Source organism: Nerophis lumbriciformis, linkage group LG26 (genome assembly GCF_033978685.3).
Source record: "Nerophis lumbriciformis linkage group LG26, RoL_Nlum_v2.1, whole genome shotgun sequence".
Taxonomy (NCBI): Eukaryota; Metazoa; Chordata; class Actinopteri; order Syngnathiformes; family Syngnathidae; genus Nerophis; species Nerophis lumbriciformis.
In genome coordinates, this window is record NC_084573.2 from 34,861,270 (window position 1) to 34,888,359 (window position 27,090).

The 27,090-nt window shown below is 40.0% G+C and overlaps 1 protein-coding gene across 1 annotated transcript in view; it reads left to right on the forward strand.

Annotated features, from left to right (window-relative positions):
* Nucleotides 1–27,090, forward strand: part of ppp2r5a (protein phosphatase 2, regulatory subunit B', alpha isoform) — a 110,466-nt gene that overhangs the window by 71,953 nt on the left and 11,423 nt on the right. The window contains exons 3-7 of the mRNA XM_061986988.2: nucleotides 4,039–4,140; nucleotides 4,313–4,405; nucleotides 15,854–15,984; nucleotides 16,713–16,772; nucleotides 18,934–19,042. Coding sequence (XP_061842972.1) covers nucleotides 4,039–4,140; nucleotides 4,313–4,405; nucleotides 15,854–15,984; nucleotides 16,713–16,772; nucleotides 18,934–19,042 — 495 coding nt within the window. The remainder of the gene's footprint in view (nucleotides 1–4,038; nucleotides 4,141–4,312; nucleotides 4,406–15,853; nucleotides 15,985–16,712; nucleotides 16,773–18,933; nucleotides 19,043–27,090) is intronic.

Sequence of the window (27,090 nt, forward strand, 5' to 3'; positions counted from 1 at the left end):
TTGACAGCGTCTCTCGTATTTTGTGGGGCCTTTGCTCTCTTTTTTACCTCATATTTGAGCCATCTCTCTCAGCACTTTGCTGGTATCGTCCTGCACACACACACACACACACACACACACACACACACACACACACACACACACACACACACACACACACACACACACGCCACATCACCCGCAGTACGATCTACATCATCGTAGATCTCTATTGGAGCGGTCTTGCGGAAACAATGGAGTTTATTTATTTTTATTCATTTAACAAGTCATCGAAGCAACAAAATACAAATCAAAGTTTTTTGTGAATGATTTAATGAATAAATCGTCCTTTTCTACTGTAATGAACAGCACTGTGATTGATGAGTCTGTTTTATTAGTTTTATTTGATCTGAAACAGATGAAAAGTAACAAGTTCCAACATTCAATAGTTGCTTTTGTATTTCTAAGAAGTGTTTCTGCTGTTTTTTGATGTTAACTTCAAAATTGTGTATTAAGATGTTTTATTTTAGTAAATAGTTAGGAATGCATCTGTTTAGGTCTGTTAAAGATAAATTACTTCGTGAAGCAACTTTTCTTGGTTATAAATCAATTGTTTGATCTGCCACAATAATGATACATTTAAAAGGGACCTGTGATGGTTTTAATTTACATGTAAAACACTTCCATGTGGTTTAGATCAGTGGTTCTCAAACTGTTTTCACATAGTACTACATAAAAAAAAACCTTGGCCAAGTACCACTATAATGGCCAACATTAAAATACATAGTAGGCCTAAGTATTCATTAAAAACAAGGTAGAGGTTTTATTTAACAAGTGTATTTAATATTTTAATATTGATTAATATTTAATATTTTTGGCCATTGTAACAGTTTGAACATTTAAAGTTAAGTTAAAATACCGTATTTTTCGGCATACTTGCCAACCCTCCCGGATTTTCCGGGAGACTCCTGAAATTCAGCGCCTCTCCCGAAAACCTCCTGGGACAAATTTTCTCCCGAAAATCTCCCGAAATTCAGGCGGAGTTGGAGGCCACGCCCCCTCCAGCTCCATGCGGACCTGAGTGACGTGTTTTCCTCTAACGTAAAGCAGTTCGTCTGCCGTAAACCGCAATGTTGTGACACTCTTAAACAGGACAATACTGCCATCTAGTGCATTTCACACAGCAGTGCATCATCAGAGAGGGTGTTCAGCATGGTTCGAAAAATAGTGACAGAGAATAGAACAAGGATGGACAATTCAACCCTTAACTCAACAATGAGTAGATGAGTGTTATGTGTGTGTATATGTGTAAATAAATGAACACTGAAATTCAAGTATTTCTCTTATTTTTATATATATAATAAAATGAATATATATTTATAGCTAGAATTCACTGAAAGTCAAGTATTTCTTATATATATATATATATAAAATAATTGACTTGGTGAATTCTAGCTGTAAATATACTCCTCCCCTCTTAACCCCCCCCAACCGAGCCGTTCCCAGATTGCAAATGAAACCAGGCCCCACCCTCTTCAAAAGTATTATAATTTATCTTTTGAAAATGTACACTGTTTAAATATACAGTACAGGCCAAAAGTTTGGACACACCTTCTCATTTCAATGCCTTTTCTTTATTTTCATGACTACCATATTTTTTGGAGTACCATATTTTTCGGACTATAAGTCGCTCCGGAGTATAAATCGCACCGGCCAAAAATGCACAATAAAGAAGAAAATAAACATATATATGTCGCATTTTGGGGGGAAATTTATTTGATAAAAGCCAACACCAAGAATAGACATTTGAAAGGCAATTTAAAATAAATAAAGAATAGTGAACAACAGACTGAATAAATGTACGTTATATGAGGCATAAATAACCAACTGGTATGTTAACATAACATATTATGGTAAGAGTCATTCAAATAACTATAACATATAGAACATGCTATACGTTTACCAAACAATCTGTCACTCCTAATCGCTAAATCCCATGAAATCTTATGCGTCTAGTCTCTTACGTGAATGAGATAAATAATATTACTTGATATTTTACGGTAATGTGTTAATAATTTCACACATAAGTCGCTCCTGAGTATAAGTCGCACCCCCGGCCAAACTATGAAAAAAACTGCGACTTATAGTCCGAAAAATACGGTATTTACATTGTAGATTGTCACTGAAGGCATCAAAACTTTGACACCTGTGAAGTGAAAACCATTTCAGGTGACAACCTCTTGAAGCTCATGGAGAGAATGCCAAGAGTGTGCAAAGCAGTAATCAGAGCAAAGGGTGGCTATTTTGAAGAAACTAGAATATAAACATGTTTTCAGTTATTTCACCTTTTTTTGTTAAGTACATAACTCCACATGTGTTCACTCATAGTTGTGATGCCTTCAGTGACAATCTACAATGTAAATAGTCATGAAAATAAAGAAAACGCATTGAATGAGAAGGTGTGTCCAAACTTTTGGCATGTACTAGAGATGCGCGATTTGCGTACACAACCGCGGAGTCCGCGGATTATCCGCGGGTCGGGCGGTTGAAATAAAATTTTTTTGATTTTATCCGCGGGTCGGGTCGGGCGGTTGAAATAAAAAAAAATTAGATTTTAAATAGATTCAGGCGGGTGGCAGTTAAACCAATTCGGAAATATATATACATAGTTAAATGTTGTTACCCACATATGAAAAACGAGCAGCACTCTTTGAAACAGGCAATTATTTATCATCAGGCACCTGCAGCACACCACAATAGAAGAAGAAAAAAAAAGAGATGGCAACGCCGGCAGCAAACGTGGTACGCGACAAACTAAAAAAGGGAATACTAAAGACCAGGGGAAAAAAAGGCCAGAAAAGTTCAGCGTGGACTCGTTTTTATGAGGTTGTAAATCAGGATGATAGTAATGCTGGCTACGTGATTTGCAAGAGCTGCGACGCCGTTTATGTCTACGACAGTCACAAAACCGGGACATCTAACATGGTGCATCACATTTGTGCAAAACCCCGAACCTCCACAAACACCCTGAGCATGAGCAGTTTCGTCCGCCGTGATCCCAGAAGAGTGCCACAGGATGTTAAAACAAGATAGAATGCAGCTGCCTGCAGCAGTTTGAGTGGCGCGACCGCGCTTGGAGGTGCGCTCAGCGCGGCTCCCAGATGATTGCGCACTGGTGTGCGTCTGGGCCGTGACAGCGTGGCACGCATTGAATGTCTCTGCTGCATTGGATCAGTCTCCTTTCTTTAACAGGCAAAAGCTTTATAACCTCACTAATGCCTTGCATCGTCTATATTAGATATATAACAACGGGCGGGTGGCGGATGGCGGGCGGGTGCGGTTTTGATTAAATGTTAGTTCGGGTGGATGGCGGATGGTTGACGACTTTTGTGATGCGGTTGCGGATGAAATAATTGCCTATCCGCGCATCTCTAGCCTGTACTGTATATCTTTGAGTTGTCACCGCAATTTGTTTTTCCAGACACGGTCGAAAATAAACTTTATAAAAACAGATTCACCTGGCCACAACATTTGTCACGCCTGCACACTATCTAATCGATTCAGACCTGCATAAAAAACAGCTGCTTTTAACAGTATTTATGTCACTGCATGTTACACATGTGTATTAGTGGGCGCCAAGAGAGCCAAGTGTTTTCTGAGGTGGTATTTGGTGAAAAACGGGGGGTGGGTTCTCCCCATTGGGTGAGAGCTTGACCTAATGTCCAAATAAGTACATCCAAAATGTGTTGCAAGTCCATGCCAAACTGCATGTCCCTTATGATTTTATGCTTTGGCATTTTTTAACACAAGTATCAAACATTGTAACATTTATAAGTCAGAAAAGACTATATTAATCCCTTTAAATGAAAATAACTCAAGATGAGGGCTTTTCTCAGCATTTTAAAACATAGATTAATTACATTACTTAATGGCAGATCAAAATGAATGACTTGCTCTTTTTTGTTAATTGTTTGTCACTCTATGAAATCTGCTGTATATAGCAATAGCGGGTAAAAAGAAATGACTGAGTTGAGTTGACAGTGTGATTCTATTCCACAGATCACCACGAACATTTTCCGTACACTTGCACCGAGTGACAACCCAGATTTTGACCCAGAGGAGGATGAACCCACTCTAGAAGCTTCATGGCCTCATATCCAAGTAAGGATCTAAGTTTTGTTTCTTCTCTATTCCTGCATTCAGCTGCATCCCAGGGGACTGCAGTGCATCATCATGATACATTTCTGACTCTTCGCCACTGAGGAGTCAATTGTGTCGCCGTAACTTTAAATAATGTAAAATGTTTTTTTTTCTTCCCCCTACTACTTTTCAGCTTGTCTATGAGTTCCTTCTGCGCTTTCTTGAGAATCCGGACTTCCAGCCCAGCATTGCGAAGCGCTACATTGATCAGAAGTTTGTACTTCAGGTAAAGTTTGCAAAGTGTCAGCAATAATGTGTGACTAAACCACAAAGCGAGCATTATGGATAGGCTATCCCCCTTTCAGGCATGTGAATATCTGCAAAAACGCGGGAATCCGTAGGGGAACATTATCACAATTTCAGAATGGTTAAAACCATTAAAAATCAGTTCCCAGTGGCTTATTTTATTTTTCGAAGTTTTTTTCAAAATTTTACCCATCACGCAATATTTCTAAAAAAAGCTTCAAAGTGCCTGATTTTAACCATCGTTATAAACACCCGTCCATTTTCCTGTGACGTCACATAGTGAAGCCAACACAAACAAACATGGCGGAAAGAACAGCAAGCTATAGCGACATTAGCTCGGATTCAGACTCGGATTTCAGCGGCTTAAGCGATTCAACAGATTACGCATGTATTGAAACGGATGGTTGTAGTGTGGAGGCAGGTAGCGAAAACGAAATTGTAGAAGAAACTGAAGCTATTGAGCCATATCGGTTTGAACCGTATGCAAGCGAAACCGACGAAAACGACACGACAGCCAGCGACACGGGAGAAAGCGAGGACGAATCGGCGATCGCCTTCTAACCCAAGATTGGTATGTGTTTGTTTGGCATTAAAGGAAACTAACAACTATGAACTAGGTTTACAGCATATGAAATACATTTGGCAACAACATGCACTTTGAGAGTGCAGACAGCCCAATTTTCATCAATTAATATATTCTGTAGACATACCCTCATGTCAGCAGGCCAGGGAAGCTAGGGTCGATATTCTTCTCTTGATCATCTTCGGTGGCATAAGGGACGGTGTGAGCCAAGACATCCAGGGAGTTTAGCTCGCTCATCTGCGGGAACAAACTGCCGCCATTGCTCGCCGTGCTACCGAGGTCCTTTGTCCCTGAATTGCTCACACACTCCGGCAGATTCAATGGGGGTCTGGTGGCAGATTTCTTTGACTTTATCGTTGGAAATGCATCTGCTTTGAGTGTCGCAGGATATCCACACATTCGTGCCATCTCTGTCGTAGCATAGCTTTCGTCGGTAAAGTGTGCGGAACAAACGTCCAATTTCTTGCCACTTTGGCATCTTTGGGCCACTGGTGCAACTTGAATCCGTCCCTGTTCGTGTTGTTACACCCTCCGACAACACACCGACGAGGCATGATGTCTCCAAGGTACGGAAAACAGTCGAAAAAAACGGAAAATAACAGAGCTGATTTGACTCGGTGTTTGAGAAAATGGCGGATTGCTTCCCGATGCGACGTCACGTTGTGACGTCATCGCTCTGAGAGCGAATATTAGAAAGGCGTTTAATTCGCCAAAATTCACCCATTTAGAGTTCGGAAATCGGTTAAAAAAAATATGGTCTTTTTTTCTGCAACATCAAGGTATATATTGACGCTTACATAGGTCTGGTGATAATGTTCCCCTTTAAACAATAATTTTCACGTCAAAATATCACTTCCGCGTTTTTTTTTTAACGAAATGTCAAAAATACGATCTAAACAACGCTCGCATATTTGCTGTTGCAGGACGGCAAGACGATCAGGAGTCGCGAAACAAGCTTGCTAGTTAGATAACCATCTAGTTAGTTTTACTTACTAGCCTCCGTTCACTCTCCGAGCCACAACGCTAATGGCTGTCCACTTTGCTGCACTGCAAAAAGTCAGTGTTCAAAAACAAGAAAAAAAATACAAAAATCAGGGGTATTTTACTTGAACTAAGCAAAATTATCTGCCAATAGAACAAGAAAATTCGGCTTGTCAAGACTTTCCAAAACAAGTCAAATTAGCTAACCTCAATGAACCCCAAAATACCTTAAAATAAGTATATTCTCACTAAGTGCACGTTTCTTGATAGAAAAAACAAATATGAGACCTTTCTGCTCAATATGTTGAAAAATGTTCTTAAATTAAGTAAACGCTAGTGCCATTATCTTGACATAATGATATGCGCTTGGCATTATATTTCTTGAAACCAGCAAACTTATACTAAAAACAAATTTATTGTTCTTAATGGAAAGGCAACAAGGCAACCGCTTGTTACTCTCGGGGTCTACTAGCCGCTCAGGCAAATCATATTGTCTAAAAATGCATTTTTCCATCGATAACATGACATTATCGCGCCAAGTGTGTGCTCTTTCAGTCAATTAGTGCGCATGTATACAGCCCGGCCCCCGGACACAATTTTTTTAATTGTAATTTTGAGGAATTTACCTGAATGTCCATGAACTATTTCTGTTCCAAATAGTTAGAAATGTCACATGTGAAATGTTTAAATATTAACTGTCAGTTTACTGTACTGTGCCAACTGTACTACTATATGAGTATGTATTTTCTATTGTTTCATTGAAAATAAAACAGCAAAGTCATCTGTTTTAATTATGAGACACAATTGTGTCAAAGTCATGATTTTTTTTTTTATGCTTGAAATAAGAAATGTGTCAGGAGCTGTAGGTGACGAACCCCAAGATGCAGAGAAGGCAGAAGGCATTGTGCGGGAAAACATAATTTAATGTTCATAAAATAAAGGAAAAAACACAAACTAGGAACAGGAAACAGGATGCCAGGAAAACAGGAACTGGAAGACAAGGAACAAAAAGACAGCAAGCTACAAACAACTACAATATATAGCTTACTGCTTCCGCTTACAGCTACACTGGCATCGACAAGTAGGAATGACAATAATCCAGCGGAGGAGAAGGCAGGTTTAAATAGCAGCTGGCTTATTGACACCCGGTGTGGCCAGGTGCCAATCAGCCACAGCTGAGGGGACACAGAGACAAGTAGGAAATAACCAAAATAAGAGCGCCGACAGGAAATAAAGACAAACAGAGGAAAAACTCAAAACATAACTAAACTGTCAGTGACAAACCTGACAAAATGATCACTTTAAAAAAGTAGTTTTGAGTGTTGATGACACAGCTTTGCAACAGTTGATATTCTAGTTTCAAGCACGTTTTACTCAATATAGGTCATCAAATCTCAGCAACAAGCTGTAATATCTTACGGAGATCATTTAGGACCAAAACCCTTAAAACGAGTAAAATCTGCTTAGTGAGAACAATTATCTTATTACACAGAAAATAAGCAAATATCACCCTTATTTGAGATATTTCATCTTACTTAGATTTCAGTTTTTGCAGTGTGCTAATCATATTTAGGTGATTACAATCCAAAAAACTGTTAGTTCCGAACCAGTTGTAGTACTAGAGTATTTATTAGTAGTGAGGGAGTAGGTGGGCAGCACGGTGGAACACGGTGCATGCACCTCACAATACAAAGGTCCTGAGTAGTCCCGGGTTCAATCCCGGGCTCGGGGTCTTTCTGTGTGGAGTTTGCATGTTCTCCCCGTGACTCCGGCTTCCTCCCACCTCCAAAGACATGCACCTGGGGATAGGTTGATTGGCAACACTAAATGGTCCCTAGTGTGTGAATGTTGTCTGTCTATCTGTATTGACCCTGTGATGAGGTGGCGACTTGTCCAAGGTGTACCCCGCCTTCCGCCCGAATGCAGCTGAGATAGGCTCCAGCACCCCCCGCGAACCCAAAAGGGACAAGCGGTAGAAAAATGGATGGATGGATGGAGGGAGAAGGTATCTTTTTGACGTGACGGATTGTAAACGGAGGTCACAATACAAATAAGAGTATTTTAACCGGGGGGGCGTGGCTACAGGTTAGAGCTGCCAAATCGAAAACGTGTTCTGAGTACTTTGCATTCATGTTATAGAATTGTACATTACATTTTCAAGTGGAGGAGTTCAAGTACCTCAGAGTTGTTGTTGTCTTGTCTTGGGGCGGTATAGCTCGGTTGGTAGAGCGGCCGTGCCTGCAACTTGAGGGTTGCAGGTTCGATCCCCGCATCCGCCATCCTAGTTACTGCCGTTGTGTCCTTGGGCAAGACACTTTACCGACCTGCTCCCAGTGCCACCCACACTGGTTTAAATGTAAGTTAGATATTGGGTTTCACTATGTAAAGCGCTTTGAGTCACTAGAGAAAAGCGCTATATAAATATAATTCACTTCACTTCACTTGTTCACGAGTGAGGGAAGAGTGGATGGTGAGATCGACAGGCGGATCGGTGCGGCGTCTTCAGTAATGCGGACGCTGTATCGAACCGTTGTGGTGAAGAAGGAGCTGAGCCGGAAGGCAAAGCTCTCAATTTACCGGTCGATCTACGTTTCCATCCTCACTTATCGTCATGAGCTTTGGGTTATGACCGAAAGGACAAGATCACGGGTACAAGCGGCCGGAGTTAGTTTCCTCCGCAGGGTGGCGGGCTCTCCCTTAGAGATAGGGTGAGAAGCTCTGGCGTCCGGGAGGAACTCAAAGTAAAGCCGCTGCTCCTCCACATCGAGAGGAGCCAGATGAGGTGGTTCGGGCATCTGGTCAGGATGCCACCTGAACTCCTCCCTAGGGAGGTGTTTAGGGCATGTCCAACCGGTAGGAGGCCACGGGGAAGACCCAGGACACGTTGGGAAGACTATGTCTCCCGGCTGGCCTGGGAACGCCTCGGGATCCCCCGGGAAGAGCTGGACGAAGTGGCTGGGGAGAGGGAAGTCTGGGCTTCCCTGTTTAGGCTGCTGCCCCCGCGACCCGACCTCGGATAAGCGGAAGAAGATGGATGGATGGATGAATTTCCAACAATAATAATTTTAGTAAATTATTCACTATACGTTCTGTGGAACATTACACAGGACATGCAAATGGTTGGTAGATGAGAATAAATTTAAAGGTAAAATATATTGTAGAAATGCACCCAATACCGAAACTGTGGTGTTGATTTTGAATTGTTTTATCCTTGGTTTGCACTTTGTGTGGATAAAAATGATCCCCCCCCCACCCCCCCCCCCCCACCCCCCAATTTTGCTCACATCCCTGCACTCTAACATGATGCTCGTAGTCATGGGACGTGTCAGCACAACATGTTACTACAAAAAGTAGTGTCTCCTGGCCAGTAACGTTAGACAAAACCATACACGAGTCTAAATATTAAGAAACGACCTATGTCTTGTCAGCTAGCGTCCCTCACTCCCAAGCAGCAACTCCCATGAATCAAATGGCCTGGAATGTTGGCTTGGCTGCATCAGAGGTGCCGGGACTGATTTTCCATGATGTGAGTGTGTCGTGGGGGAGCTTTAAATAGCTGCCTGTTGTTTGGCTCTTTAGGATGAGAGGGCTGCGGTTGGGTGCAAATTGATGGTATGGATGTTTGGGTGCCAATTGTGAAGTTGGGGATTGAGAGGGAGCATTATAAGTCCACTATATATTCACTGCAGGGGTAACGGCACCTCTGCCTAAAAGTCACACACGTAATTGGTCATTCAGATCCTATGATTGAATAATGATTACTTTAGCACACTGCTATTCAACAGGAGACTTGGGGCCAAATCCGGACCGGGAATGACACCATACTGTCCCCCTCAGTCCGGTTCAAAACTTGGGAGACAAACATTTTTGCAGCAAATTGATAAAAACACTACAGTGCTCCTGTTGTAAAGAGGAACTTGGACCACTGTAAACACGTAGGAAGATCATTGCATTGACATTTCAACCTTCCTAGCAAACACAAAACACTGGTGTCCAAAGTTAGGATTAATATAACTGAGGCGTTCCTCAAGGCACCCCTTTAAGTCCTCTCCTTTTTGGCAGTTTAAATTTTTTTTCCAGAATGTAATTCATGTAACCAAGGTAGGGATGTCCCGATCCAGGTTTTTGCACTTCCGATCCGATACCGATATTGTTTTTGCATTTCCGATCCGATACCGATACTGACCGATACCGATACTGACCGATACTGGCCTATCCGAGCATGTATTAAAGTTTAAAGTTATTTAGCCTACTTAGTTGTCAGAATCATGTTGAAAAGGGTTTTAGTACTCTTGATAACAACTAGCCAGCTGAATTAGGGGAGTTTGAATAATACACAATGGTTGGTAACAAGAAACTGACCTGTTTATTCAAGGATAAACACAAAATAGACAAAATTATACATGACAAACAGAAATGGCATCATTGAACTAGGGCTGGACGATATGGCCTTTTTTTAATATTGCGATATTTTAAGGCCATATTGCGATACACAATATATATCTCGATATTTTGCCTTAGCCTTGAATGAACACTTGATGCATATAATCACAGCAGTATGATGATTCTATGTGTTTTGATTGATTGATTGAGACTTTTATTAGTAGGTTGCACAGTGAAGTACATATTCCGTACAATTGACCACTAAATGGTAACACCCAAATAAGTTTTTCAACTTGTTTAAGTCGGGGTCCACTTAAATTGATTCATGATACAGATATATACTATCAGATATATACTATCATCATAATACAGTCATCACACAAGATAATCACATTGAATTATTTACATTATTTATAATCCGGGGTATGGAGGGGGGCGCCGGATGTAAGTGTCAAAAAGACAGCCAAAAGAGTTTGATATGAGAATAAATCTAAAGTTAAAATATAGGGTAGAAATGCACCCATTTGCAGGAAATGTAGTCTTGATTTTCAAAATGTTCTTTCAAGGCTTGCATGTCTACATTAAAACATTCTTCTTCATACTGCATTAATATATGCTACTTTTAAACTTTCATGCAGAGAAGGAAATCAAAACTAAAAAAATCACTAATTTTTTCATACGGTGTTGATGTAGAAATTTTTGCCTCGGCATTTTGATGGTGTGGACGTGTGGCACCGAATGGAGATAAGCGTCTCGACAGACGTCACAATATTTGAACAATGATGACGAAAACTGTTTTCTCTGTCGTGTCCGTGTGTCGAAAATTGTTATGCGCTTATTTTTTTATTAGATTTTGTGCGTGGCATAGATTTGCTATGCGCAGAGGACGCTTAAACAGTGCGCAATTGCACAGGCGAGCACCTTAGAGGGAGCGTTGCTTGCACGGCTGTGCTATCATCACAGCTAACGTTAGCCATGCTGCTACCTCCCTGCTCGGGGAGGACGTATACGTATGTGACGTATGACGTGACAGTATGTGACGTGTGTAAGAAGGTGCACTTGCTGTCTGTGAGAGGGAGACACAGGAAAGAGTGAGAAGAGCCTGTCGTGTAATGCCAGCAGCTAAAAGCAACTGCGTGAGAATTCACAGACCTGTGGATGTGTTGAAGGTGTGCTGGAAAATGCGGAACAGAAATTACGGAGCAGCAGAAAAGTGGAATGTATTATTTAAATCGGTGCGTTGGAAAACACGGACCAAAGTTTTTTTTTAAACTGGATCTGGATCGGCATTTTCCCATGCCTTGCCGATACGCAATTTTTGGCAAATATCGGCAGCCGATCCGATCCAAATATCGGATCGGGACATCCCTACCCAGAACCCTTTGCAGCACTAACTCTTCCGGGACGCTACAAGGTGTGTGTGTGGGGGGGGGGTATATTGTAGCGTCCCGGAAGAGTCAGTGCTGCAAAGGGTTCTGGGTATTTGTTCTGTTGTGTTACGGTGCGGATGTTCTCCCAAAATGTGTTTGTCATTCTTGTTTGGTGTGTATTCACATTGTGGCGTATATTTCTAACAATGTTAAAGTTGCTTATACGGCCACCCTCAGTGTAAACTGTATCGCTGTTGATGAAGTACCGTATTTTTCGGACTATAAGTCGCAGTTTTTTTTCATAGTTTGGCCGGGCTCCAGTGCGATTTATATATGTTTTTTTCCTTCTTTATTATGCATTTTCGGCAGGTGTGACTTATACTCCGAAAAATACGGTATGCGTTGCATTCGTGTGTGTGTGCGTACTGAAAACGCTCATATTTTGTGACTGGGCGGGCACGTTGTGAGAAGGGATGAAAAGCAGACATGACGACAGCTCGTAGAGGACGTTAAAAGCAGTGCCTGTAAGGCACGCCCCCAAGACTGTGGAATACGAGATATAATGATTGAGGAACACCTTTGTTCGATAATGAAGGATGCCTCAGTCAAAGCTTTTGATTATTAATGAACTAGCGTCCAAGAAAAGATGCCAGGTATCAGGCTTGGGCACATCAGATTAGATCAGTGTGTTGCAAACTGAGCAGTTTAAAGTCCTGAATGGTTGGTTTATTCATTATTTTATTTTCAAATTTATTAGCCTGTGGAAAAAGTTAATGTTGATTATTACCTCAGAAGGCTGCAAATAGAAAAGAGGCATTCAATTTTTATTTAAATTGTATTTGATATGCCATTGATATTTTTTAATTATTAGGGCCCGCATGGCCTTCGGGATTCCTTTTACAATGGGACAGAGGACCCTATTGAATTTGTAAGGTTTTATTATTATTCTTTTTTATTATTTGAAACTCGATTTTGCATGTCACTATAAAGTTATATAAGCCTTGCTTGTTCAATATTTAATGCAAAACTTGTTTGGGTCCCTATTAAAAAGGTTAATTTGTTCAACCTTGGCCCGCGGCTTTCTTCAGTTTTAAAAGTTGGCCCACTCTGTATTTGAGTTTGACACCCCAGGTTTAAAATCTTCAGTTATGTTTGTGGTGTTCGTCAATTCCATTTTTGATCCTTTCTTTTTCATCGTTTGGGCTATTCAACTGTTGGCCTGCAAGATCAGTTAAAAAATAAAAAAACTAACATTTTTGCATAAAGTCCTTTTAAGAGCAACAGAGTGCTCCTGTAACTCTGATAAAATAAATAAACCAAAATCAAATGTGTACTGTAGAGGAAGCTGGTTCTCTGGAATATACACAATAAGACTCCTAGTGAAGGCAGAAGTCCTTAGCTTTCTGGAAATATAGCCCTCAAAACAATTTATTATTAGCTTTGGCATTACTTAGGACCAAACGACCCGCAGAGGACGCAGCAGTGCAAAAGCATGCGTGATGACTAAGGGTGTAACGGTACACAAAAATTTCGGTTTGGTACGTACCTCGGTTTAGACATCACGGTTCGGTTCATTTTCGGTACAGTAAGAAAACAACAAAATATAAATTTTCTGGTTATTTATTTAACAACATTTGTAAACAATGGCTTTATCCTTTTAACATCGCTTTAAAATAGCTGTGTGTGTGTGATGGATGTGAGCCACCACTAGGCTGATCAGTGCAACAGCAGGCAGTCATGAATGCTAAGCATAACAATAACATACATATACACACAGGGTCCATTGCCAGGGTTCATGCAGTCAACATATATCAAACAAAAACTAAGTCAACATATATCAAACAAAAACTAAATAAGATGAGGCTCAGAATTGGTTTCTTAACAAAACCTTTCTACATATAAAGTGCAACATTTCCACATATAAATAAATAAAGTGCAACATTAAACAGTTTCAAGTCAACTCAGCCTCAGATTAACTTTTCTTCCCCCCCCAGCCTTTAACCCTGGTGACTTTCACTCAATTTTCATGTTTTTTGCCAGAAAAATCAGTTTATCCACATTGTCTGCAGAAAGAGCAGACCTGCTTACAGTTAAAATGTCTCCAGCTGTGGAAAATACCCTTTGACTGGGCACGGAGGTAGCAGGTATGGCGAGGTAGTGCCTGGCTAACTTGGCAGTAAGAGGATATATGGGCTCATTGTTCTTCCACCATAGAAGTGTCTCAAAATCTAGTTTTTAATGCAATATGGTCTTAAATCTGCTGCTATAAATACATTTGTTATTGCTTTAGCCCTGCCTGACTCGCCGAGGAGAGGCTGCTTAAATGCGGTGTTATCTTCGTTGAAGCGATGTTATCCATTGTTGTATCGCACCGCGAAGCCGAAATATTCCCAAACGGGAGATCTTCACGAGGCAGGAGGGTCTTCCAGCTCTGGCTTTTTGCATTTTGTAGTAGCCCAGTCATTTCTAGAATGCCGTGTGTTGTGCCTCGGTGTGCATTGTTTACACAACATGCGGTGCGCTACTTAATATGTCCGTGTGGAAACTCGTTTGGTGCACCTCCGTTCCGAACCGAACCCCCGTATCGAAACGGTTCAATACAAATACACGTATCGTTACACCCTTAGTGATGACACGTTGCCGTGTGCTGGTGCTGGATGTATGCGAGCTTATATACAAACTGTCGGCCTTGTCGCTGAGGTGCCGATGACATGCAAACAGGCAGTAAGGGCCATATTCCCGAGCGTGACCTAAAATGTCCTTGTGAGTTATGACTCATTATAGGTGGCTCTAATTACTGTGACATGGGTCATCAATGCGTTTATGTGCGACGCACACATACTTCTCGTTTTAGGATATGAGATGTAGCGCTTGGTTTATGATGCTACATCTCCTAGGAATTAGACCAGGGGTCGGCAACCTTTACCAGTCAAAGAGCCATTTTGACCAGTTTCACAAATTATAGAAAACAATGGGAGCCGCAAAAATTTTTGAAATTTGAAATGAAATAACATTGTATATATAATTTTTATTTTGCTTTGTGCTATGTATAAACCAGGGGTCTCAGACGCGCTGCCCACACCTTTATACGGAATTTTCTAGCTGGTGCGGCACGCGGGTTTTGAATGAATAGCGCTTGTCAGCGTCATGCGTGCCGTGATAGTACAGCATATAGCGCCCACTATAACCAGCGTGCCTGATCAACCACATGTTGCATGGTGCTTCTGCTTGCTCACGTAGGTGACAGCAAGGCATACTTGCTCAACAACCACACAGGTTACACTGACAGTGGCGGTATAAAAAAAACTTTAACACTCTTACTAATAATGCGCCACACTGTGAACCCACACCAAACAAGAATGACAAACACATTTCGGGAGAACATCTGCACCGTAACACAACAGGACAAATACCCAGAATCCCATGCAGCCCTAACTTTTCCGGGATACATTATACACCCCCGCTACCAAACCCCGCCCACCTCAACCGACGCACGGGGTGGGGGCGGGGTTTGGTGGTAGCAGGGGTGTATAATGTAGCCCGGAAGAGTCAGGGCTGCATGGGATTCTGGGTGTTTGTTCTGTTGTGTTTATGTTGTGTTAAGGTGCAGATGTTCTCCCGAAATGTGTTTGTCATTCTTGTTTGGTTTTGGTTCAAAGTGTGGCGCATTATTCGTAAGAGTGTTAAAGTTGGTTTATATAATCACCGTCAGTGTAACCTGTGTGGCTGTTGACCAAGTATGCCTTGCTGTCACGTACGTGGGCAAGCAGAAAATGTATATTGTATAACAAGTGTTGGGCTGGCACGTTGTCAATACAGATTGTAGAGGGCGCCAAATGTCGTACCATCACGGCACGCCCTTAATATAACTTTAAGGGTGAAAATCGGTGAATATTAATCCCGGGAGTTTTCTGCAACAGGCACTAAAATCCGGAAGTCTCACGGGACAATTGGGGGGTTCAGCAAATAAGCTGCTGAGCCGCATCAGAGTGATCAAAGAGCCACATGCGGCTCCGGAGCCGCGGGTTGCCGACCCCTGAATTAGACAAAATGTCATAACTCTTCGACCTAACCAGAAAGGGAACCTGACTTTTATCCACTTTTGTGATAGCTTCTGGAGCTGTTTGACAGTGAGGATCCAAGGGAGAGGGACTTCCTGAAGACCATCTTGCACCGGATTTATGGGAAGTTCCTGGGGCTTCGGGCCTTCATCCGGAAGCAGATTAACAACATCTTCTTGCGGTCAGTCATGTCTTGTTGTTGTTAATACTAAGAATAATACTGTCTTTATGGGCCCTAATGGGAGAAACCATAAGAAATTTATAGTGCACCAAAAATAGTTTGGTTTAGAAGCCAGTGAAGTATGTGGAGAAGAGAGGAAGTAATAATGTCTTGTTTTCAACAGCAGTGGTCCACAAATCTAACTGAAAAAGGACTCACTGGGACTACAAAAAATACATTTTCCGAATGTTGTAGTGGTAGTGTGGCCACACTGGTCCGTGTTTCCTGTTGTTTTCCCTAAACCGTGTCTTTGCATTATTGCACCTCGAACACATCAATCTTGCCAAGTGAAGATAAATTGCATCAGCCATTCCCCACAGCATGTTAGATTCTTTACAGCTCCTGTTGCTGTGTGACAATGGGATTTAGTTTATTGAAACAGGGGGCCCTTGATGTCTTTTCCAACAGGCAAGGGTGGCAAAATGGGTGCACCCACTTTGACCATCTGCCTCTCGTGATAAATATAGTGCCACAGTTGTCAGGCACTGTATGTACATACCACAAACACATTGATAGAGGGACGCTGAACAGGGGAAGGATTTATTTGTCAATCATCAGGGATGTCCACACACTTTCTTTTTTAGCCAGAGACTTTTTTATTGTTTGAGCCACAGTGACTATACATTTCTGTATGTTTTTCTAAAATGTGAACATTTTTTCTGAGTTGGAATGTCCTGTTACATTTGCAGGTTCATCTATGAGACTGAACATTTCAATGGCGTCGCTGAACTCTTAGAAATCCTGGGAAGGTGAGTGGTGATTTATTGTTATTATTAATAGGGCTGTCAAAGCAAAACATGGAAAATGTGATTAATAATAAAAAACTGATTGCATTAGTTGTAGCTTAATTGCGCAGTTAATTTTGACCGCACGTTAGAGATGTGCGGTTTGCAAACACAACCACGGATAAACCGCGGGTCGGGCGGGTAAAAATAGATTTTAAATAGATGCGGGCGGTTGGCGGTTGAACCAATTCGGAAATATATATACATAGTTAAATGTTGTTACCCACATATGAAAAACGAGCAGCACTCTTTAAAACAGTCAATTATTAATCAGGCACCGCGTCACAGCAACAAGTGGCGCAAGTGAGCGCTCCTTCAGCGCAGCAGGGCGCATTTTAGAGGCCAGGCGCTCTCGCATGAATCCTGGCACTGTAGATGCCATTTTATTCCTGCATAGTGCTAACAAAAAAAAAAGTAAGTAGACATACGGTTGGATATGTTAAACGAATTAGTCTACGTTACCTATAGGCTATACCAAATAAGCCCATGTCTAACCTATATTGAGTTCGGTCAGCTGAATAATTTTGATGGTTACGTGTTGTTTGGGCGCACTACAATGCAAAGGAATTAAGGCAATTGCGTTGTTTATTGTGGGGTTTTTCTATTCGAGATATACTACTATGTGTGAATAATTATTTGGCCTCGCTTTCAAGTGAAGCGCATCTCCAATTGGCGACAATGTAAGGATATTTAGCCTGCTTTGTTTGTCGCGACCGTCTATTTTCATTATAATTCAAGTTTGATGATAAAGTGCAGTCTGATGGGTTTGATTTCCCCCCTTCAGCTATTTGCCTTGGCCAATAAGTTGCAGGTAATTTGTTATTATTATTATTTATTTAATTTATTTTTGTTTAAATAGAGATGACATACATATGTTATTGTATAATTTAAGTTTGTGCGCGTGATTGACAGCCTAAGGCTTATGAGGCACATTTTTTATTTATTTTTTTATTTCAACTTAAAAACGTATGAGCCTATGCCTACAACATAGGCTATGTGTTTATCTTTATTTTCCTGCCTGTCGTTGACAATGGAGATTGTCTGATATTTTGTCATGGCTGCAGATCAATCAATAAAGGTTCATCTCTGTCGCGAAATTGTTCACTGCTTCACTGTGCACCCCGCCCTCGTCCCTATTTGAGCATTATAAAGTTAACAAGTTAATATTCATTGAAATAAATTCAGAATTTTTTTTTACCTAACGAAAATATAGGTCGAGTCTTTCTAAAACGTTTTTTTAACTTCTTAAAGCCTCGTTCTGCTTGCTGCAACTGCGCACACAAAGTGTGAGGAACGCACTCCTGATCTGAGGGCATTGGCAACAATAGTCAACACTTTCTTAATGGAAATGACAATAACATTATAATAATGATAAATAATATTATCACGCATTAATATATCTTAGCCACTAATGCGTGGCCAAGATATATTAATGCGTGGAATGCAGTCTCTGCTGCATTGGATCAGTCTCCTTTCTTTATTAGGCAAAAGCTTTATAACCTCACTAATATGCTTGCATCGTCTATATTAGATATATAACAACTGGCGGATGGCGGGCGAGTGTGGTTTTGATAAAATGTTGGTTCGGGTGGATGCGGATGGTTGACGACTTTTGTGATGCGGTTGCGGATGAAATAATTGCCTATCCGCGCATCTCTACCGCACGTGCTCCTTTACCTTAACTGCGGATGGTTACCTGGAAGGTTACTTTATGATCAGTGGTCAGGTCAATGCATTTCAGTGCAAAAACAATTGAGGTTGACTCCCACTGGTGTGCTTGCTGGCAAATTTTACTTTAGACTTTAGGTGAAACCGATCCCAAGTTTTGAGCAAATAAATGACGTGCATTCAAGTAAAACATTTTAAAAATGTTCCTGAATGACATTCTGACAATAAAAATAGTATTTGTCTGCAAATACTGGCGTCTTTTTTAAGTTAATTGAAATGAGGCACTATTAATTTACTGTGATAATTCAAAATGCAAACTAGTGATTAATCTGATTTAAAAAATGTTTGACAGCACTAATTATTATGCATATACACGTGGAGCAAGCTATGTTTCTTTCTTTAATAGCCTACTTTCCAATAAGCATAATAACTGGTAAGTTGTGCTTCCTGTCTGCAGCATCATCAATGGCTTTGCGCTACCTTTGAAGGCAGAGCATAAACAGTTTCTAATGAAGGTGCTCATCCCGTTACACACGGCAAAAGGACTGGCCCTGTTTCACGCGCAGGTAGGATTGTTTCTCCAATCATTTACAGTACACTCACTGTCTATTTGTAAATGTTTCCCTACATGACTTACTCATAACTACTCATGCATCTGTATTTTCATCTCCCACAACACCCGTGTCTTTGCAGTACAAATGGTGATTCATTTCAGAAAAAGTTTGGAATCTTGCAAAACATGTTAGTTATTAATTCTTACATTGAATGGGACCTATAATGATTTTAATCTACTTTCAAAACACTTCCTTGTGGTCGAGATATATATTGTATATGCTTTGGCGTGCAATTTCGCTCCACAGTTATGTTTAACCTACTTTCTGGGTCTGTCTGCAAACAGTTAGTGTAGAGGCATTCCTTTAATTAGCAAATGAAACCCTCCACACCCCGCCCTCAATAAAAGTATCAGAATCTATATTTTGAAAATGTACAATATTAAATATACAGTACAGGCCAAAGGTTTGGACACACCTTCTCATTCAATGCGTTTTATTTTCATGACTATTTACATTGTAGATTGTCACTGAAGGCATCAAAACTATGACACACATATATATATATATATATATATATATATATATATATATATATATATATATATATATATATACAGTGGGGCAAAAAAGTATTTAGTCAGCCACCAATTGTGCAAGTTCTCCCACTTAAAATGATGACAGAGGTCTGTAATTTTCATCATAGGTACACTTCAACTGTGAGAGACAGAATTTGAAAAAAAAAATCCATGAATTCACATTGTAGGATTTTTAAAGAATTTATTTGTAAATTATGGTGGAAAATAAGTATTTGGTCAATAACAAAAATTCAACTCAATACTTTGTTATTGCCAACAAAGGTTATATAACAGAGGTCAAACGATTACTATAGGTCTTTACCAGGTTTGCACACACAGTAGCTGGTATTTTGGCCCATTCCTCCATGCAGATCTTCTCGAGAGCAGTGATGTTTTGGGGCTGTCGCCGAGCAACACGGACTTTCAACTCCCTCCACAGATTTTCTATGGGGTTGAGGTCTGGAGACTGGCTAGGCTACTCCAGGACTTTCAAATGCTTCTTACGGAGCCACTCCTTCGTTGCCCGGGCGGTGTGTTTGGGATCATTGTCATGCTGGAAGACCCAGCCACGTTTCATCTTCAAAGCTCTCACTGATGGAAGGAGGTTTTGGCTCAAAATCTCACGATACATGGCCCCATTCATTCTTTCCTTAACACGGATCAGTCGGCCTGTCCCCTTAGCAGAAAAACAGCCCCAAAGCATGATGTTTCCACCCCCATGCTTCACAGTAGGTATGGTGTTCTTGGGATGCAACTCAGTATTCTTCTTCCTCCAAACACGACGAGTTGAGTTTATACCAAAAAGTTCTATTTTGGTTTCATCTGACCACATGACATTCTCCCAATCCTCTGCTGTATCATCCATGAGCTCTCTGGCAAACTTCAGACGGGCCTGGACATGCACTGGCTTAAGCAGGGGGACACGTCTGGCACTGCAGGATTTGATTCCCTGTCGGCGTAGTGTGTTACTGATGGTAGCCTTTGTTACTTTGGTCCCAGCTCTCTGCAGGTCATTCACCAGGTCCCCCCGTGTGGTTCTGGGATTTTTGCTCACCGTTCTCATGATCATTTTGAACCCACGGGATGAGATCTTGCGTGGAGCCCCAGATCGAGGGAGATTATCAGTGGTCTTGTATGTCTTCCATTTTCTGATAATTGCTCCCACAGTTGATTTTTTCACACCAAGCTGCTTGCCTATTGTAGATTCACTCTTCACAGTCTGGTAAAGGTCTACAATTATTTTCCTGGTGTCCTTCGACAGCTCTTTGGTCTTGGCCATAGTGGAGTTTGGAGTCTGACTGTTTGAGGCTGTGGACAGGTGTCTTTTATACAGATAACGAGTTCAAACAGGTGCCATTAACACAGGTAACAAGTGGAGGACAGAAGAGCTTCTTAAAGAAGAAGTTACAGGTCTGTGAGAGCCAGAGATCTTCCTTGTTTGAAGTGACCAAATACTTATTTTCCACCATGATTTACAAATCAATTCTTTAAAAATCCTACAATGTGAATTCCTGGATTTTTTTTTCACTTTCTGTCTCTCACAGTTGAAGTGTACCTATGATGAAAATTACAGACCTCTGTCATCATTTTAAGTGGGAGAACTTGTACAATCGGTGGCTGACTAAATACTTTTTTGCCCCACTGTATATATATATATATATATATATATATATATATATATATATATATATATATATATATACACACATACAGTACAGGCCAAAAGTTTGGACACACCTTCTCATTCACAACACAACTGATGGTCCCAACCCCCATGATAAAGCAAGAAATTTCACTAATCAACCCTGATGAGGCACACCTGTGAAATGAAAACCATTTGGTGACTACCTCTTGAAGCTCATCGAGAGAATGCCAGGAGTGTCCAAAGCAGCTATTTTGAAGAAACTGGAATATAAAACATGTTTTCAGTCATTTCACCTTTTTTTTTGTTAAGTACATAACGCCACATGTTCATAGTTTTGATGCCTTCAGTGACAATCTACAATGTAAATAAATAGTCATGAAAATAAAGAAAACTCTTTGAATGAGAAGGCGTGTCCAAACTTTTGGCCTGTACTGTATATCTTGAAAATGAACATCACTGCTATTTTCTTTGCAGACACGGTCGAAAATAAACATAAACAGTATAGATTAATCGGTCACAATATTAGGGACACCATAACTGGAGAAGCTGCATTCATCTCACTGCACGTTGCACGTCTGATAATGTGCATGCCAAAATTAGCTAAAAATAATACTTTTTCCTACCGACTTTATAGTCAATAAGCTTCTTATTTTTTTCCATCCACTTGTTATGGGGCAGACTAATTCGTACATGCACATGCATCCTCCGCTGTTGCCATTTCTAATACAAAGTAGCACATATTTCGAATTTATATCAGGGTTTCCGCGGGGCATTAAAAGTCATTAAATACATTTAGCAAAAATGAAAGCCTTAAATGGCATTAAAAAGCATTGAATTCGATGCCCAGAGGCATTACAAAATGTCATACAATTATAGGCCGGGACCCGATAATCAATAAGTCTATTCATGTAAGGATAAATGGAAATGAACTTTTATAACTTTGCCATCATCGATAAATTGCTATGTCCTTGTGTTTCTTTCTTTGTCTCTTGTCTTTCAAGCTGCAGACAAGAGGTGTCACTCTATGCACTCAGCACCTGAGCACATTTATTCGACAGTAAAATGACATGAATAGAGTCAGTCCTCCACAATATTTGTTTTGGTTTGAGCAGGCGGGACCTGCAATTCTCTTCCGCACGTTTTCCTGTGTGTTGTAGTGGTAGCGACACTCGCTCTAATGTTGGTGCTTCAACTAAATATTTTGAAACAATGGTCACTTTTAATGTACACATTGCTTCAAAACCGTAGGAGAACACGTTCGCAAAGGTGTGCTGTGTGAACCCCGGAAATGACGTCGTAACAAGCTGACCAATCACAGCTTTTTTCCCCCCCCAACTTTATTTCAAAAACAATATGAGACACAAAATTCAATTAATCAGAACATATAAGTACTAGGGGTGTGGGAAAAAATCGATTCGAATTCAAATCGCCATTCTCACGTTGTACGATTCAGTATCGATTCTCATTTTTCAAAAATCGATTTTTTAAATTTTTTTTATTTTTAAATTTTTTTATTAATCAGTCCAACAAAACAATACACCGCAATACCATAACAATGCAATCCAATTCCAAAGCCAAACCCGACCCAGCAACACTCAGAACAGCAATAAACAGAGCAATTGAGAGGAGACACAAACACCACACAGAACAATCCAAAAGTAGTGAAATAAAAATGAATATTATCAACAACAGTATCAATATTAGTTACAATTTCAACATAGCAGTGATTAAAAATCCCTCATTGACATTATCATTAGACATTTACAAAAATAAAAATAAAAGAACAATAGTGGCTTACACTTGCATCGCATCTCATAAGCTTGACAACACACTGTGTCCAATATTTTCACAAAGATGAAATTAGTCATATTTTTGGTTCATTTAATAGTTAAAACAAATTTACATTGTTGCAATCAGTTGATAAAACATTGTCCTTTACAATTATGAAAGCTTTTTACAATAATAATAATAATAATAATAATAATAATTTTTACAATAATTATGTGGGCTCTGTACCGAGGATGTCGTTGTGGCTTGTGCAGCCCTTTGAGACACTTGTGATTTAGGGCTATATAAATAAACATTGATTGATTGATTGATACAAAAATCTACTACTCTGCTTGCATGTCAGCAGACTGGGGTAGATCCTGCTGAAATCCTCTGTATTGAATGAATAGAGAATCCTTTTGAATCGAGAATGGCGTTGAATCGAAAAAATCGATTTATAATCGAATCGTGACCCCAAGAATTGAGTTGAATTGAAGTATTTATTTCAAACCTGCACAATACAACAACACACATTTCTTTTTTGCATTTTGGCAGGGACATTTATGCAAGGCTTGAAAAGGGGTTGGCTGAAGCAGATGCTTATAATATCCCAACCTCTCTCACTCATTCCACATTTAACATAAACAATACAATACAAGAACAATACTATACAAACATATTGAATCGAATCGTGGCACACCCAAAGCAGCCCTAATAAGTACCCCCTAACTTTATTTCAAAAACAATATGAGACACAAAATTATATTAATCAGAACATATAAGTAAAAATTAATTTTCTCTATAATTTTCAAACCGTAATTAAGAAATTGAAACAAAACTACCAAAAGGAAAAAATAAATATGAAACATGTGCAAGGGAGTAAAGTGAAGTGAATTATATTTATATATATATATATATCAGTGACGTGCGGTGAGGTTCATGACTGGTGAGGCACTGACTTCATCACAGTCAGATTTACAAACATATGAACCCTAAAGAGTATCTTATTCACCATTTGATTGGCAGCAGTTAACGGGTTATGTTTAAAAGCTCATACCAGCATTTTTCCCTGCTTGGCACTCAGCATCAAGGCTTGGAATTGGGGGTTAAATCACCAAAAATTATTTCCGGGCGCGGCGCCGCTGCTGCCCACTGCTCCCCTCACCTCCCAGGGGGTGATCAAGGGGATGGGTCAAATGCAGAGGACAAATTTCATTACACCTAGTGTGTGTGTGACAATCATTGCTACTTTAACTTAACTTTAACTTTACACATACAAACAGTAGCACACAAAAAAGCACATTTAATAAAAAAAACGTTATTATGGTCTTACCTTTACTTATAAATAAAGTATTTTCGCCGCTGTTGTGCTGGATTAATGAACAGGTGTGTTATATCAACTAAAGCCCTCACTTAAACTTTCCACGTGCAAGATTGAATCTATTTAAAAAAGTGTAACCGAGGGTTTATAAATGTCGCCTATACTGTATGAAACTACAAAATAACAAACACGGAGGCTCCAGTTTACACGAGGACCACTTTATTTACCTTCTTTCAAAAACCTCCGCTCCACTACAACATGTCATCACTTCCGCTCTTGGCGCCTTCAAAATAAGAGCTCAAGGCATATAATGTATAACAGCGCATAACAGGAACTTAACATCACAAATAGGAAAGCCCATAAAAATAGGTTACAAAAGTTATTTAATAAGAAGCCAAAAAGTGCAAAAACAATAATGTTCATGTTGGAGGAGTTGTGAATTAGATACACCTGCAGTCTGCAGGTGTACCTAATGTTGTGGCCCTGCAGTCATTCACAACTCCTCCAACACCAACAGTATTGTTTTTGCACTTTTTGGCTTCTTATGAAATAACTTTTTTAAATAGATTCAATCTTGCACGTGGAAAGTTTAAGTGTGGGCTTTAGTTGATATAACAATTCTACGGCGGGGGTGCAGGAGGCGGGGCTACTGGAGCCTCAGCCAGTGCGTCTTTTGCAGCCATTTTATGATCGCTCAGCACAAGAAATACGTTACACACATACAGTTGTTGACAAAATACACTGTACATTATATACCTCAGCTAACTAAACTATGGAAATGTGTAATATAATTCATATAGCAATACAGTCTCACTGCACAGCAGGCCAGCAGTTAGCCGAGTCCGTCCATGTTGAGGCACTGAGTGACGTGCCTCAACTGGCTGCTGTTCACCGCACCGTCTCTTCTCAGTATTTGAACGGCAAATGTGAAAATTCAGCGATTTTGAATAAAAATAATCTAAAACTGGTGAAGTTAAATGGAAAATAACTTTATAGTATAATCACTGCATACATATAACAATTTAATTAATTTTTTTTCTTTTTACATTTTTTTTCTTTCCATGATGGCAGGTGAGGCGGGGCCTCACCTGCCTCTAGTGACTGCACGTCACTGATCTCTAGTGACTTAAAGCGCTTTACATAGTGAAACCCATTACCTAAGTTACATTCAAACCAGTGTGGGTAACACTGGGAGCAGGTGGTTAAAGTATCTTGCCCAAGGACACAACAGCAGTGACTTGGATGGCGGAAGCGGGGATTGAACCTGGAACCCTCAAGTTGCTGGCACGGCCGATTAACAAACCGAGCCACGCCGTTCTAAGGAAAAACAAGAGAAAATGTAACAAAAGCGTCGTATTACAATTTCTTTAGTTTTGTCTTTGATGGAAATGGTTTTGGTAATGTCAATACAAAAACATATTAAAAATGTTTGTCTTTGATGGAAATGTTTTTTTTATAATGTTAATACAAAAGCATCCTATTAAAAATGTTTTAGTTTTTTCTTTGATAGAAATGTTCTTTATAATGTCTTACAGGATGTGGGAAGTTTTCATGAGCTTTTTGTTTTCGTCGTCATCATTCGTAAACGCTGATTAAAGCCTGTCCATGGTAAACCCAGAGAGGCATTCTGCAGTGTGTGCAAAAAGAACTTCGAACTTTGCTCAATGGGCATCAACGTTGTGAAATCACACATGCTATTAGTTAATCACAAGTCGGCGATTAAAGGCAGGCAGCACTTAACGGTGTCAAGTTTCGTTTAGCGTGACCAACAAAGCAACTTCTACTGTATAAAATAAATGAAAATAGAAATAAAAACTCACATTGTGAGCCAATTCTAATAAACCAGACAGAAATATTTCAATCATTTAAGATTATCATTGTCAAATGCTTACAATTGTGTCTATACAGACAATTGTAAGCTTTTGACTATGTATAATTATCTGCAGTAGGACATGGGCATTTAATTATTTAGGAAGCATTAAAAAGCAATAAATTAGACTTGCTGATACCTGCAGAAACCTTGTATATCTGTCGGACTCTATACGGCAGCACTTAAAACTACAACAAAGATGACGGGTAGAAGACGCAGTCAAAGTGGAACCACGTAAATAAAGACCACGCACAAAGCGGCGCATCCCGAAGAGACCGTCAGAAACCGGATTGAAGATGGTCTGTAAAACCTAATCTATGCAAAATATTGACCAAAGAACCACCATGATTTGGACCCCGTCTTAAACAAGTTGAAAAACTTATTGGGGTGTTACCATTTAGTGGTCAATTGTACGGAATATGTACTTCACTGTGCAATCTACTAATACAAGTCTCAATCAATCAAACAAAAAAACGACTACAGGGAAGTGTTTTAAATATGCAAATAAAACAGCGGTACTCTGAGTTTGGACAGGGGTGTCCAAACCTTTTCCACTGAGCCTGCGTACTGCATGCAATTAATTTTATTATTAAAAATTAATAATAAAACAAACATGATATACATTTAAAGACTAAACTTTGTCACGTTTGGATTGGAGGTTAGAAAGCGTAATATCAAAATATCAGCTTATTCCTCATTATGTTAGTCTTTTTACTCTTTTTTATTTTTATTTTTATTTTTTAAACATTTTTACAGGTTTTTTTGGTTTTATTTTGTGTCGGCGGCATGCTGTGGGCCAACAAAACATGAGGGTAGGGCCATATTTTGGACACCCCTGGTTTAGGAACTGGCAGATCCTTGCATTGATATTTTATCCTCCTA